Raw genomic sequence first — 13,195 nt, 5'->3', positions numbered from 1 at the left:
CATCAAAAATGTTATCAGACAAAACAAAAGAAAGAAACTGCAACACTTACTCATTCATTGATTCATTGCAGAAAGAAATTATACAACTAACAGAGAAAAGTACACCTCCTAAACCCAAAGGAAACTGGACAATAGAAGAGTTCCTGACAAAGCAAGTGGTCTTTGAAAAGAGGGCGAGATGATGAAAACCAAGCTCTGTCAGTCATAAATGGGCTTGGGTGGCCTACTTGTTTGCTTTCCAAACTGCAAATTTAATAGGTCCTACGTGTCAGAGTGATTAAAGATGCCTGCTCTACATGGTGTTTACAAATAGTCCCAGCAGCATACGGACTCCTCCACCGCTGCAGCCTCTCAGGTTTAGGAACAGGATCTGCCTCAGCGACACGTCAAGCCGTTTTATTATCACATCTCATCAATGTGTGTAAAACATGCAGCGTAAAAATAATGAATTTTTTTGTACCAAAGGAAATGCAGCTAAACTAAATTTGTTAGCTCCCCTGTTTTGAAATGGCCCCTGACTCTCACGTTTCAGATTTCAAACTGCCCCCTCAGCAAAAATAGCCCAGCAGACAGTAAGTCACTGAAATAGACACCAGGCTTCCTTGTTTATCATAAACTCCCTGCCATCCATGATGTTGTTGAAGTGCAAAAAAAAATGAACACATATTCCTCATGAGGAGGGTGGAGGTGTGAAGCAGGGAAGGGTCTCACGACGGGTTTATTATTAGCTCAAAATTAGGAGGAGGAACTTTTTTCCCCCAACCTCAGTGACCTGACAGGGAGAGACAGAAAAAGCAGCCAACAAACCAAACCACCTCCCCATGTGCTCCTCAGACATTCTCCAGCAAACATCCTCAGGGGGTATTTAGCACAGATGGATACCTGCCACCTCCCAGATAAATGCTCATTTTAACATGTTCAGCAGAGGACTATTTTTATGAAGAGTTTGTTCAGGATACAACGGAAAAGGAAAAAACAAGATAGAATATCAACATTTTTAATCCTTAACCGTGATTGCATCCTCATATGCAATCTATTTTTGTGTGATAACATTTCCTGTTACTACAAGTATTTTTCTAAGCATTTGCGCAGCTGCAGCCATTATTATGCATTGGTTTCTCTGCAGCAAAGGATTTTCACAGAGAAGGCGATGTCCTCCCACAGTATGTGTTCAGAGAGGTTTTATGATTCCAACAATAAAAAGCTGTGGATTATGAATTTAAAATTGCACCAGTGACAAATGTAAAAAATATAGAATATAACAAATTGGTGATATATTATTTAAAAATAACATTATGGGTGTTTTCAATATGTTTCAGAACAATAACCTCGAACGAGCACTCGACTGGATCTTTACCCACCCGGAGGAGGAGGAGAGCGACGCCCTCTCAGACATGGCTGACACAGAGCCCAACGACAATGCCTTCTCCAACGCCAACTCACACAGCGACTCCACGCTGTCTCCAGACAGAGACACGTCGGGCCCACGAATCAAAGATGGACCGGGACGTGAGTGACTCTGCTTGTAGCTGCCCTGAACCTAATTTAAAGGAACATTAAGTAACGTCTTTAGTGACTTTAGTCAGCCTTTGTTGGTAACAAATATAATTAGGGCATAAACTGTTGTCAGATTTTCAGAGCTCAGAGTAAATTTGGGATCAGGACAGAGATAGAGCAGATGTGTCTAGCATATTAATGTATTATATTATATTAGAAGCCAGAGATATTAACATTGGGTCAGAGTCCAAAAGAGTGTCAGGGGGCATTTTCTGTCTCTCGATATTTTTAATTTTACCTTCATCTCATGAGGTTCCACAGGCCAGTTTACCCTCAGCCTTAGTTAATGTGTGATGATGATACACAGTGTACTCTGGTGCTGCTGGGCACTGACCTGCTCTGCCAGACCAACTGAAGACACATCAGCAAAAAAAAACAAAAAAACATTTTAACTTTGAACTCTCCTCACAAGTGTTGTTAAGGGATAGGTTCATCATTTTCAGACTGCTGAGGCCTCATATAACTTCACATAAAGCCCATCACTTAGACTGAAATTGATTTGGGAGCTGATCTCTTCATGGCCAGGATGAATGGATGGAATAATTAGAGTAAGCAGAACATGTTGCAATATTCATACAGGGGCCTATTATAAGACAGACTTGACTGTAATTGTGAACCTAAAGCAACTATGCAAAACTATGGGTGAAAATCAGAGAAGCCTGTTTGCAGTGCAGACACTCCGGCCTTTTAGCATTTTTAATTAAACCCCTGGTCTTTTGGTCATTTTCATTTTTCTCTTCACTTTAAGCAGAAACATATTCTGAGCCAAAAGATGACCCTGCGTACAACAAATGACCTCAATGTCCTCCTGAAAATTAGTTTAGCTGCTCCTCTGCTCCTAAAAAACTCAGATATTTTCAATTAACATCTGTTCAAACTGAAAATAAGCAGTTTATAGCATTTATAATAATAATATACACCTGTGTGGAGGCTTTGAAAGAGTTTGTAAAGTCAATGCTCAAATTTCTGTGTTAAAAACTGCCATTGAAAATGCTGATTTGTGTTTTTCTGCTGCATTAGTTCATCGCACTTTCTATTTGTGCCTTTCCAGGTTATGAGCTCTTTGCCTTCATCAGCCACATGGGAGCGTCCACAATGTCTGGACATTATGTTTGTCACATTAAAAAGGAGGGAAGGTGAGTTGCACACAATTCCACAAAATTATATTTATTCACTTTTTTTTTATCGTGGTTCAAAGCTGACAGTATATTTTCAATTAAAATGAGGAACATTTATTTTCTGCAAAATGTAATTATTATCATTTAGCTTTTGCCACCGGAAGTCTGAAAATAAATTATTCAAAATCACAGTCTGCTCATTCAGACTGAATGGAAAAAATAAATTGACCCATTTCCTCTGTCCTCATAGCAGTCAGATTAAAAAAAAAAGTGAATCACACAGCACTGAAATAATGTGTACTGCCCTCAAATGTCCGTCCTCCTGCAGGTGGGTGATCTACAACGACCACAAAGTGTGTTTGTCAGAAAGGCCTCCAAAAGACTTGGGCTACGTCTACTTTTACCATCGACTGTCTAGCAGTTAAACTGAAGTTACCACCCAACCCCACCCCCACCTCTCCACCCTGCAACCTTTAAAGAACCGCGGTCTTTCACTCAGAGGACTGGCAGACAACTGTAATAACAGCCACAGTGGAAATGATGGAAATAACCTCTCAGACCAGCTGCTCGCCTTACTGTGATGTCATCCATGAGCAACCAGGAAACACTGGTCAGAAAGGGAAAGCAATGTGCTTTTTGTGCATTTGTGTTACGTTCTGCTTTAAATGTATATTTCAGTGTTTATGTTTAAGAAAAAAAAAAGAAATTTTCTCGACAGTGTAGGTACAGAGGGATGTGTGCAATTTCCACTTCTGGACTGCTCTGGACACAAAATAATGTCACATATCAAATCTCATTTTTCCTCCTCTATGCCTTCAACTACTGTGCCAATATTTTCAAAGTGGTACGTACATTTTATAAATGTATTTTGAAACGGCAGTGCTTCACTGCCGGCCCTGAAATGCTCTGAAACTGCGACAACAAACCAGAAATTACTGTGCTGCTGGTGGTGGCTTTGCATTTTACTTTGATAGAGAAAAGAATGTTTTTCATCTCCGGGAAATTGAAGGGAGATCAAGAATTAATAATGTTTCGAGAGAAAATACCGGCATACTATATGCAGGTTTCAGAATGAAGGTGAGCACTGAGAAAGGCGTGAATAGGTATAAAAATGTGACTGTAGTTAAATATACAGTATCACTGGCTGAATAATGGCTCAGACCTGCCCCAGTTTTACTTAGAGATGATGTGCATATATGTCACTTTGCAGCATGGTACACTGCCTGAGTTATCAAGATCGTAGTATTATTAAGTATTATTTCCTTCCCTGAAAGCACTTTTTTTTTTTTTGGATTAAAACAAGTTCATATTTTGCACCTGATCCAGTAGAAGTGGACTTATATTATTCACCAGATACAAGCAATTGAATGTGATACCTTAAATTTCCTCTTCAGTACTGCTGAACCTGATAATTCCTGAAGCAGCCATGAGTCTATGAAGAGTTTGTTTATAATTGATGCCTAATATAAGCAAAGCTGTGCTTATTTTAAGATGGCTGTCAATTCATCAGTGCACATGTAAGTTATACAGAAGTCCTCAATCCTGCAGTGATCCTGATTTGTTAATTATTTTTGCCCAAATTGCAAAATATGTGCATTGTAGGCAAAAAAAAAGAAAACTTAACTCTGAGCTGCAGCTGGTCCACTTTGGTTCTTTTATCACTTTGACAGATTCAGACTCTGACCCAAAAGTTAAAATGAATGTTTTCTTTGACTTGTTGCCACTTTTTTACAGTCAGTTAATTTATGCATCCACATCTAAAGCAATATGCACTACAACCAAACCTACTCTTGAACCTACTGTATGATAAAAGCTGTACAGTGACTGGTATCTCCTCTAAAACGTGCGTTCTTGTACTAACCAACAGACACGGTGCAGTGCTGAATGTATAACTTCATGGTGCTCACTGCAACCAGAACCTCCTCTTCAGCTTTAATACTCAGAAACCACAGTCAAAGTAGAAACTTGCCCTTTGCTGTTTAGTCACTATAACCTCGTGCTGGATTATCCACCTACTCTGTACTCTCCTCATTTACCTACTCAGTGTGTTCATAATCTGCGGAATAATTTATGGGCTTGTTTATCAGAAATTCATGAATTTACAGCCTCTGACTATAAACAACATCTCAGTATTTGCAGTCATATCTTCTTTCTGTTTACTTGGATGCTACATGGAACTGGATGTTAAAAAGTTGGTGTAATATTCTAAAGTATTGCTGTTTAGTCGGTGGCATAGACCCTTGACTCCAGTTTGATGACCTTGGCATGTGATGAAACTATTTTTCACTCAGTAATGCATATTTTAAAGGGGAGTTTTGCTGAAAATTGACTTTTCCAGTCCAGTTTTTAGCTGATTTTGGAGTCATTACTTCTTATTTTCAAGGAGAGGACATTCCTTTGACAATAAATTGATATTTCCTTGAGAGGGTTGAAAGAAGAAAAATGGGGACATACATCTAAAACTGTGTTAGTTTATGGCTGGAATATGATTGTCCTTAAAAATGTCTTTCAACAGTCTCAGGTATTGCTTTTCCAAAAAAAAAAAAAAAAAAAAAAAAAAAGTCACAGGAGTGTCTTTCCTTGAGGGAAGAAACAGACAAAAAAATCTTTATGGAGACATTCAGATAAATATCTACTTTACAGAATAAATCCATATCTCTGCAGTGCTCCCCTTTAACAACACTGTGCCTAGACTTCGAGAGCAGAGTTCAGAGACACTGAGCAGAGTTTCAGTTTTATTAAATGCCGACCTCTCATCCTCATCAAAAACTACTTGATAAACTGCTGCAGCGTTCATTGTCTATGCAGCAGGAAACTCTAAAAAGGTCTTTCTATGCAAGTCTTGTTTCAGCTGTTCTTCCTGTTTAAAAAAAAAAAAAAGACGACGTTTTTCTTTTTCTCAGAAACCAAATATGTCCTCCTGTCAAACCCTGATCTCATCAGTGGAGAGGTGATAAACTTGTCATCTTGCTCAATGATGTTTAGTCATAAATGTCTTCAGATATTTAGTGCAATTCATTTTATTTCTCAGCACCTTTTGTTTCCATACCATCATCCTCCCGATCACGTTATCGTCCTTTGTATTTTTGTCTTTTTGTTCCAGCTTTCCCTTCCAGCTCGGTCTCTTCCATTCTTCTTCGATGCGTTGTGAAAACGGTTCAATTTGTCACAAAAAGGCTTTTTCACTGTCAGCATGTGCACTAGACGTTGACATTTAGTCATTTGGATTGTACCATTGTACCTTTTGTGAGTTTTGTTCTCCTTTTTTCATTTAACTAAATGTCAAAAAGGTTCTTCACCTGTTTTTACTCTGTTGCCTTTTTGCAAACAAGTTTGTGCCAGTTCTGTAGTTTTCATTACATAGTTTTCCTGACGGGATTATTTTAAGTTGCCTTTTGTAATGTATGTGTTTATCCAAATATGGCTTAGGTGTATGTGAATAGAGTCATGACAGTACAGTATACCCAGTGGCACTGTTTACTTACAATGTTTGGATAATTGAATAAACTACACCTTTGTTGAGACTTGGCTTCTTTACGAATGAATGCGAAACAGTCGTTCAGCTGTTGATTTGTTCTTTTAGAAAAGTAAGACACAAGCGCATAGAATATATAACAACAGTTTATTTTAAAAGATTACTTTCATGTTGTACGTTTCAAAGGTGCTAATGCTTTCCTTGTGATTATACAGGGAGAGTAATATGCATTATAGTAGGTGTTTCAATAAATGAATTACTGTATATAAAGTATATAATTTCTAAGTTCATTCATCAAAATATCATTTTATTCATACATGTCTGATGCATTGATAAATAAACCAGAACAAACTGCCTTTGTACACATGTTGAATTTAAGGAGTGAAGAAAGAAATGTACACAACATGTACTGATAACCTTCATGAACCCCAACCAATGAAGCTGTAATCAACATTTTATAAAGGCTTTATAGAGTGTGCAATAACACTAAATGTATCTGTAAAGGGTTATTAGCAAATTGCCAAGAAAAAAATGTTTTATGAATATGGGTTGGACACAAAGTACTACCGCCGATATTAATAATAATCGTCCTGTCTGATTTTCCATCATACTTTGATGAGTGTGATTGTAAACCTTGCAGAAACTCTGAAATAAGATACTTATGAAATAAATACCATCAATAAATACAGATAAAATACATTAACACAAATCGATTGATACATCTTGAAAACTCAGTGTCATTATGAAATATTATTTCATTCCGCTTCTTTTCACATTAACTTAACATTTCTATTTGATTGCAGCAGGTTTTAATTTCAAAATGTCAGTGACACTTAAAGGTCTTTGATCACATATATACCTGGAATAACCTCAAACACAGTTTTATTGACAGGAAGCTGAATGAAATAATATGTTTTGATAATAACATGAGTTTTAATGATCATCACAAGTTTCAATTTTGAACACTTTTGGTCTCCATATAAAATTTATTATGAGCAGAGTTGTGTTCAGTTGCTAATGATAATATTAATGTGAATGAATTAAAAGTTGTATATTGTATTGATCAAACAAAGATTAAACAGAACTAATGAAGTTAATGCTTTATATGACATCAAAACTTTAAATAATCACAAATAGTTTACAGTAGCTTTGTGAATGTGTGCATAACCATGTATTTACATGATATTAGCCATGATCAAGTTTCAGCACTAAGAAACACATTTGGTAACAGCAGCTTTATAGGTTGGGGTTATTGCAGTAGTTACTAGCACATTTATAATTTGTAGAAGTCATAATTACAAAATTTCTACAGAATATAACTATGATTAGCCAGTTGTAGCAATGTACCAATATTCAAGCTCAGTTTGGAAGAGAGTAATCATTTCTCTGCTTGAGCCTTGCACACTTGCTCGTTCTATGCAAGAAAAAGCATCTTGTGTAGAATATATACTGAATATATACATCACTTTTTTTTTTTATCAAGGTTGCAGATTTTAAAAGTGTATTGTAGAAATATTGTAAGCAAACTTCATGATATATTTCATTTTTATACGTTAGAGGGGAGAGATAGAAAGCACTTTCATGTATTTCATGCATACAAATGAAAAAAGCATTCAAAAAAATAAGATAAAATAAAAATAAAATGCAGAGGATCTAGCATGCGATCAACCTCAGCCTGTTCCTCAGGAGCATGCGTTAAGCAAGGTCAGTTCACCTGAGAAGGTACAGTAGTAGGTTCTACAAAAAGAAAACTGTCACCAGGCATCCTATCTCAGTGCACTGCAGTATGATGTACACAGTAGAAGTTTAGATTTTAAGCCAGCAATTTAAGGTTTCTTTAAAAAAATAAGTTTTTCATTTTTAACACAACTACAGTATCTTGAAATGCAAAAAAGCGAAGGCCTACAACCTCATAAGAAAACTAGAGTAGATTTGGAAATCACAATTTACCAGACATCATGTTTTGAGTTTCTACAGTTCAAATGTTGACACAGAAGACAGCTGGGAGGACCAGGGACAGAATATGTGTTCATTATTTAAATATAAACATGGAGGAATACTGGCCTGAAGAATAACTCCCATGTTTCTCAACAACCTCTGAGGGACCAAGGAAAGAAAAGTAGATGGGTTTGCTTTGGATGGGCTAAGACTTTGATCTGATACAAATAAAAATCCTTTGAGAACTGGGACAGTGCTCATCCTGCCGGCCCTGTGTGCTTCTTGCTGGCAGCATTAGCACATACACCAGAAGTGACAGTGGTGGATGTCAACCAGATGTCAACAGAAACGCTTGGCTGAAGCAGATGTAGCTGTGCAGCCACAACACAGATACAAACAAGACTCTACAGCCGTGCTAGTGGCTCTGTGATGCAGCACTTTGACACAGTGGCGCTAATGTATGCATGCTAGCATGCTCACATTTACAATGCTAACATGCTGCTGGTTAGCAGAGATAATGTTTACCATTGTCACCATCTTAGTTTAGCATTGTAGTGTGCTACAGTTGCTAATTAGCACTGAATACAAAATATGGCTGAGGCAGGTATTTTGGTCATAAATCATTTGATGAATAGTCAGGAGCTCATCAGCGATCACAATTTATCCAGAGGGGGACATGAATGTCTGAACCAAATTTCATGGCAATCCATTAAATATTTACTGAGATATTTCAGTCTGCGTCAAAATGGAGGCCAGCCCAACAATGCCATCCACAGAGCCATGCAGCCAGCATGTCTGAAAAAGGCTTATTTAGTAATTTAATGATAATGAAATATTCAACTGAATACCACTGAGGGACAACTGGATATCACCCATTAAGTATTTCAGTACACTGTCATTTCCTGCTTTTATCATCATCCATCCATCTCTCAGAGAGTGAATGAATTTGTGCTTCCACCTCTGCTTTGGCCTCATTCGCCACTGTCAGCCCCCCTCTGATGCAGATTGTTAGTGGCATGCACATATGTGCTGTGTCTCACTGGGCTCTTCTGCCTCCTTGATCTATTAAACATCATGTTTGGCCACAGCAACTCGGTGCCAACTATTTTTTTAAGTATCTGACTACAGCAGCTACTTGTCTGTTTCAGCCTGAAATGTCATCTTACTGGTCATGTTTAAGCCTTAGAACAAGGGGAATAACATATTCATGTAATTGGACAGTTACAGTTTTCTAGTTGTACACTAAAAAAAAGGAGATTTTACTTCTCAAAGTGCATTCAAGATGAGTTTCAAAGAGAACATGTGCAGTAGACCAGTGAAACATGTATCTGATAGCAAGGCTTGATATACGGCAGTGATTTCGTTGGGTGCAACTGAGGTCAAAGACATATCGCTACACCACAGGGATATAAAACATGAAGGCTACACTTTAGGTGGATGGTGTGTGTGTGTTTGTGTTTGTGTGCGCATCTCTGTTTTTCTGTTTTTTTTCTTTTTTCAGAATCACTGACTGTGTCTCTTTCTTGAAAAAGAACACTTGTTTCTGTTCTCCCCCCACAGTTCCCTGATGAAACACTTCTTCTCATACAGACCACGACCATCAAAGTTGTACAGTTTGTTAGATGAATGGCTCTCGTATTGGTCTCTGTTTCCCGCTGATAACGCTCTTTCAAAGCACAGTATCGCCACTTCCCTTTCGGTCGGCTCAGGCAGACGGAGGGGACAAACTGACAATTCAGAACAGCAACATAAAATATGACCTTTTGCATAGGATCTGAGGATAAAAAAAAAAAAAACAACCTCCTCCAGCACTGCCCAGACTGCAGACACGCCTGTTAAACACAGAGGTGCTGAGCTGCATGACACGGCAGATTATCTATCATTTACTCTGTTATGACTTTCAAACTGGCAACAATGACACAAGAGAAGCTGTCGGCTAAAGAGAACGTGTGCAGAGAAAGCTTTGAGGTGGTGCAGAAGACTTATCTGGAACAGGAGAATCACTGCGTTTCGTGCAATTGTGTTTCCTGTAGACGTATAATGATCTCATGTTTTGAATTATCATGATGTGAGCAGAAGTCTACAGATGGTAAAATAAACAGCTTTTCAAATATGTGCGGCATTCTGCCCAAGCTTACATAAATATTTAAATCATGCATGATGGCCGAGGCAAACTGATTTCATTAAACATATGAGCGTCGCAGCCTGTGGAGGCGCAGCAAAGATACAAATGACTGCATTAGGAAATACCCCAAGCTGTTGCCATGGGTCTTGGCTTGCAGCTACACATCTTTCACCTGTAATGTCATTATGCTGTATTGAAATTAATACAGTTGGGAGAATTACAGTATGTTTACCTCAAACGCTAAAGCTTCTTGAGTCATCAGAGAAATCAAAGATGAAGAGATATTTTTAGACCTGTAACAACAGCTTTTTTTTGGTATGAGAAAGTTCTAAAGTTTCCACGCTAATAAAGATATTTGTGTTTCTTTCTCCAACCAGTCAGCATAAAGGGAACAAAGAGAAGCTAGGAGCCAAGACCAAACGGAAACAAAAAATGGACAAAAAATGGACAAGTCAAACAAAAATGAATGGCTCAGAAAGCTTTCAAGTTCAGAAGACGGCAGTTATTTAAAGAAATTGAAACCAGTCTGAAAATGGCTTAGTGTTTTGCTGCCATAAAAATAGTATAAATAAATATTGTTGTTCGCATGCATTTGAGTAAGGCTTTACAACCTGGCTTGCACATTCCACTTGGGTTGAGGAAGTTATCTGTTTGTCTGAAGTGCAAAGGGAAAAAACTTCTAAAAGTATGTTAATTTTAAACAAGAATCCATTTATGAAAATGCTTATTCATGCACTACCATTATTCTCCATTGAAAGAGAATGAAAACAAGCCAGGGACAGAATTTGGAGTTCCAGGTCATACGGTGCAGTCTTTATCATTTTCTCACTAAATCCATCCTCCAGGAGAATGAGACAGTCTTGAGTCTTTGAAAGTAATTGGTTGACGAAACTGTCTTTTTTTCCCCTCCTTCCTCAAAACCACATCTTTTCTGCGCAAACAGCATGTGAAGGTTCCTCTGTGAGATTCTCAAACTGTCTGTCTGCCACGTCTCTCCTGGCTCAGCTCTGTTCCACTGGATGAGTCAGTTTTTAATTGATGTGTTCTCTAAGGCATTGCTCGTACAATCTTTGCCCGTCCTTGTGCTCTTCAGGGAAATCACAAATTGCAGTGCAAATCCATCACAAAGCAGTCACTTCAAACACTTGGAAGAACCTGTCCTCACGACCCCTCCAAGGTACTTGGGGCTAAAAAATATAATAACATCTCTGACGACTGCAGTTAATTATTGACGTGCATAAAAACCACACATATTGTCTCTGACACCAGATTCAGTCCCTTCTGACATGTGCACTTTGGGCTTTTGGCTGTTGGGTAGAAATCGAAGAGTAAGTGAAAGGGGGGAGGGGTGGGGGTGGGGGCTGCTATTATCACTACCTCCCGTTCCTCAAATGTCTAGGTTGAAGGCCCGCATGAGAAGATCCAGGTCTCCAATGTTTGCGGCCTGGAAGAGCTCGGGCTGGTCCATCATGGATAAAGCTATCCTCAGAGCAGCCCAGATGTTTCCGGACATCACCTGGTGGGACTGCTGGCGACTCCGGCTTTTCCTCTGAAGGCTTAGGGCAGTCAGGAAGTTACTGGCTGCCTCTCTGGGGAAGCAACAATAAATGCGGTTTGTTTTAGAGGATGAAGAGTCATGATTTGTAGAAGACAGTCATGAGACAAGAGTTTAATTAAATCTCCTGAATGAATGTTCCTGTGACAGCGTTAACCTTACGTCGCCAAGCTTCTAGCACCATCTATTTTTTGAGGATGCACAGATGAACTTTGCTGTGACATTTCCTGTGTGACCAGGCAGGACTGTGTGATTATATGTGACTGTGTTCGATTGACATCACTGACTCACCTGTTAGCTTTTTGCACTTTTTGCAAGTAACATTTATCATTCTCATTAGTGCGTGGAGTCTGGTGACCTCCCCTAATACCAGAAGAGCTACAAGTATGTTTAAAAACTGTCTTCTTAATGTGTAAATGATTTATCTCAATTTTGAACATAATACCTCATTCTGGATAATATCAATTAAGAGCAACCAGTTAAGCATATCTTGCCGGTGGAGTACCTGGTAGAAAGTAATTCCAGTCAAAATGATCTACATTATGTCCAGAATTTGCTACAAATGGTTTAAATGCAATGTTTCAATTTTGTGAACACCACAAACACAACTGTATTAGCTTCCATTGTACTGAGGTGCGGGGCAGGTATATAAAACACTAAACACTTCGTATTGTAACTCCCTCCCCCTCCCCTCTGGGAGATATCACAGCTTGCAAATGCTTTTTGTAGACAGCTAAGTGTCTTTCTATTCTTGATTTAGGAATTCTCACCCATTCTTCCCTGCAGATCACTTCTAGTTCACAGGTATTTTTAGGCTGTCATGCACACACAGATCTATTCACAGACTGCCAGTGATGTTCAGGTCAGGGGACTGCAAGGACCGCTCCAAAAGTTTCTTCAAGTAGCTCAAGTTGGATTTTGAGGCCTGCTTTAAATGATTGTCCTGTGGTAGAGTCTTTCACTTTCACTTTCTTGTCTGACTGCATGACATTTGTATCTAGGATTTAGTGGTATCCATTCCTTCCTTCTGTTAGTAAGTACTTGCTTAGGATGCCTCAACTTTTGTCCAAATTAATGTTGTAAGTTCATGAAATAAAAAGTAGCGGTGCATTAATATTTGCACAAAGGCTCTTTTTTAACCTACTAGTATCGTTTCACTTCTAAAATACCCACACTTGTGAAAACAAGTGTACGTAAAAGTACAGACATAGCACCCTATCTACGTGTCACTAATTAAAACTTCGAACAGTATGCAGGCCAAACTTTAAGCAGCAGCCATATTGGCTGAGGAACCGATTCATGGTCACCGGACGACCCGCGCTCTCCAACGTCTCAGAGCCGCCCCGGTTTCTAATGTTGCTACTTTCGTGAAGTTAGCTCATCTCCTTAAAGTCCTAACATGTCACTTCGGGATAGTTTGTTAAGAA

General features: G+C 38.6%; 2 protein-coding genes across 8 annotated transcripts in view; one reads left to right on the top strand and one right to left on the bottom strand.

The window, feature by feature from the left end:
* usp13 (ubiquitin specific peptidase 13) overlaps positions 1 to 6,199 on the top strand; it is a 33,433-nt gene extending 27,234 nt beyond the window's left edge. For all 5 annotated transcript variants that reach the window (XM_018673218.2, XM_018673217.2, XM_018673216.2 and 2 more), the window contains 3 exons: positions 1,320 to 1,509; positions 2,609 to 2,693; positions 3,004 to 6,199. In XM_018673218.2, the coding sequence (XP_018528734.1) occupies positions 1,320 to 1,509; positions 2,609 to 2,693; positions 3,004 to 3,100 (372 nt within the window). In that variant the 3' untranslated portion in view covers positions 3,101 to 6,199. The remainder of the gene's footprint in view (positions 1 to 1,319; positions 1,510 to 2,608; positions 2,694 to 3,003) is intronic.
* Positions 5,484 to 13,195, bottom strand: part of pex5la (peroxisomal biogenesis factor 5-like a) — a 90,685-nt gene continuing 82,973 nt past the window's right edge. For all 3 annotated transcript variants that reach the window (XM_018673220.2, XM_018673221.2, XM_018673222.2), the window contains one exon: positions 5,484 to 11,802. In XM_018673220.2, the coding sequence (XP_018528736.1) occupies positions 11,601 to 11,802 (202 nt within the window). In that variant the 3' untranslated portion in view covers positions 5,484 to 11,600. The remainder of the gene's footprint in view (positions 11,803 to 13,195) is intronic.

The sequence above is a fragment of the Lates calcarifer genome, linkage group LG17 (genome assembly GCF_001640805.2).
Source record: "Lates calcarifer isolate ASB-BC8 linkage group LG17, TLL_Latcal_v3, whole genome shotgun sequence".
NCBI classification, from domain to species: domain Eukaryota; kingdom Metazoa; phylum Chordata; class Actinopteri; family Centropomidae; genus Lates; species Lates calcarifer.
This window is presented reverse-complemented; position numbering and strand designations above follow the sequence as displayed.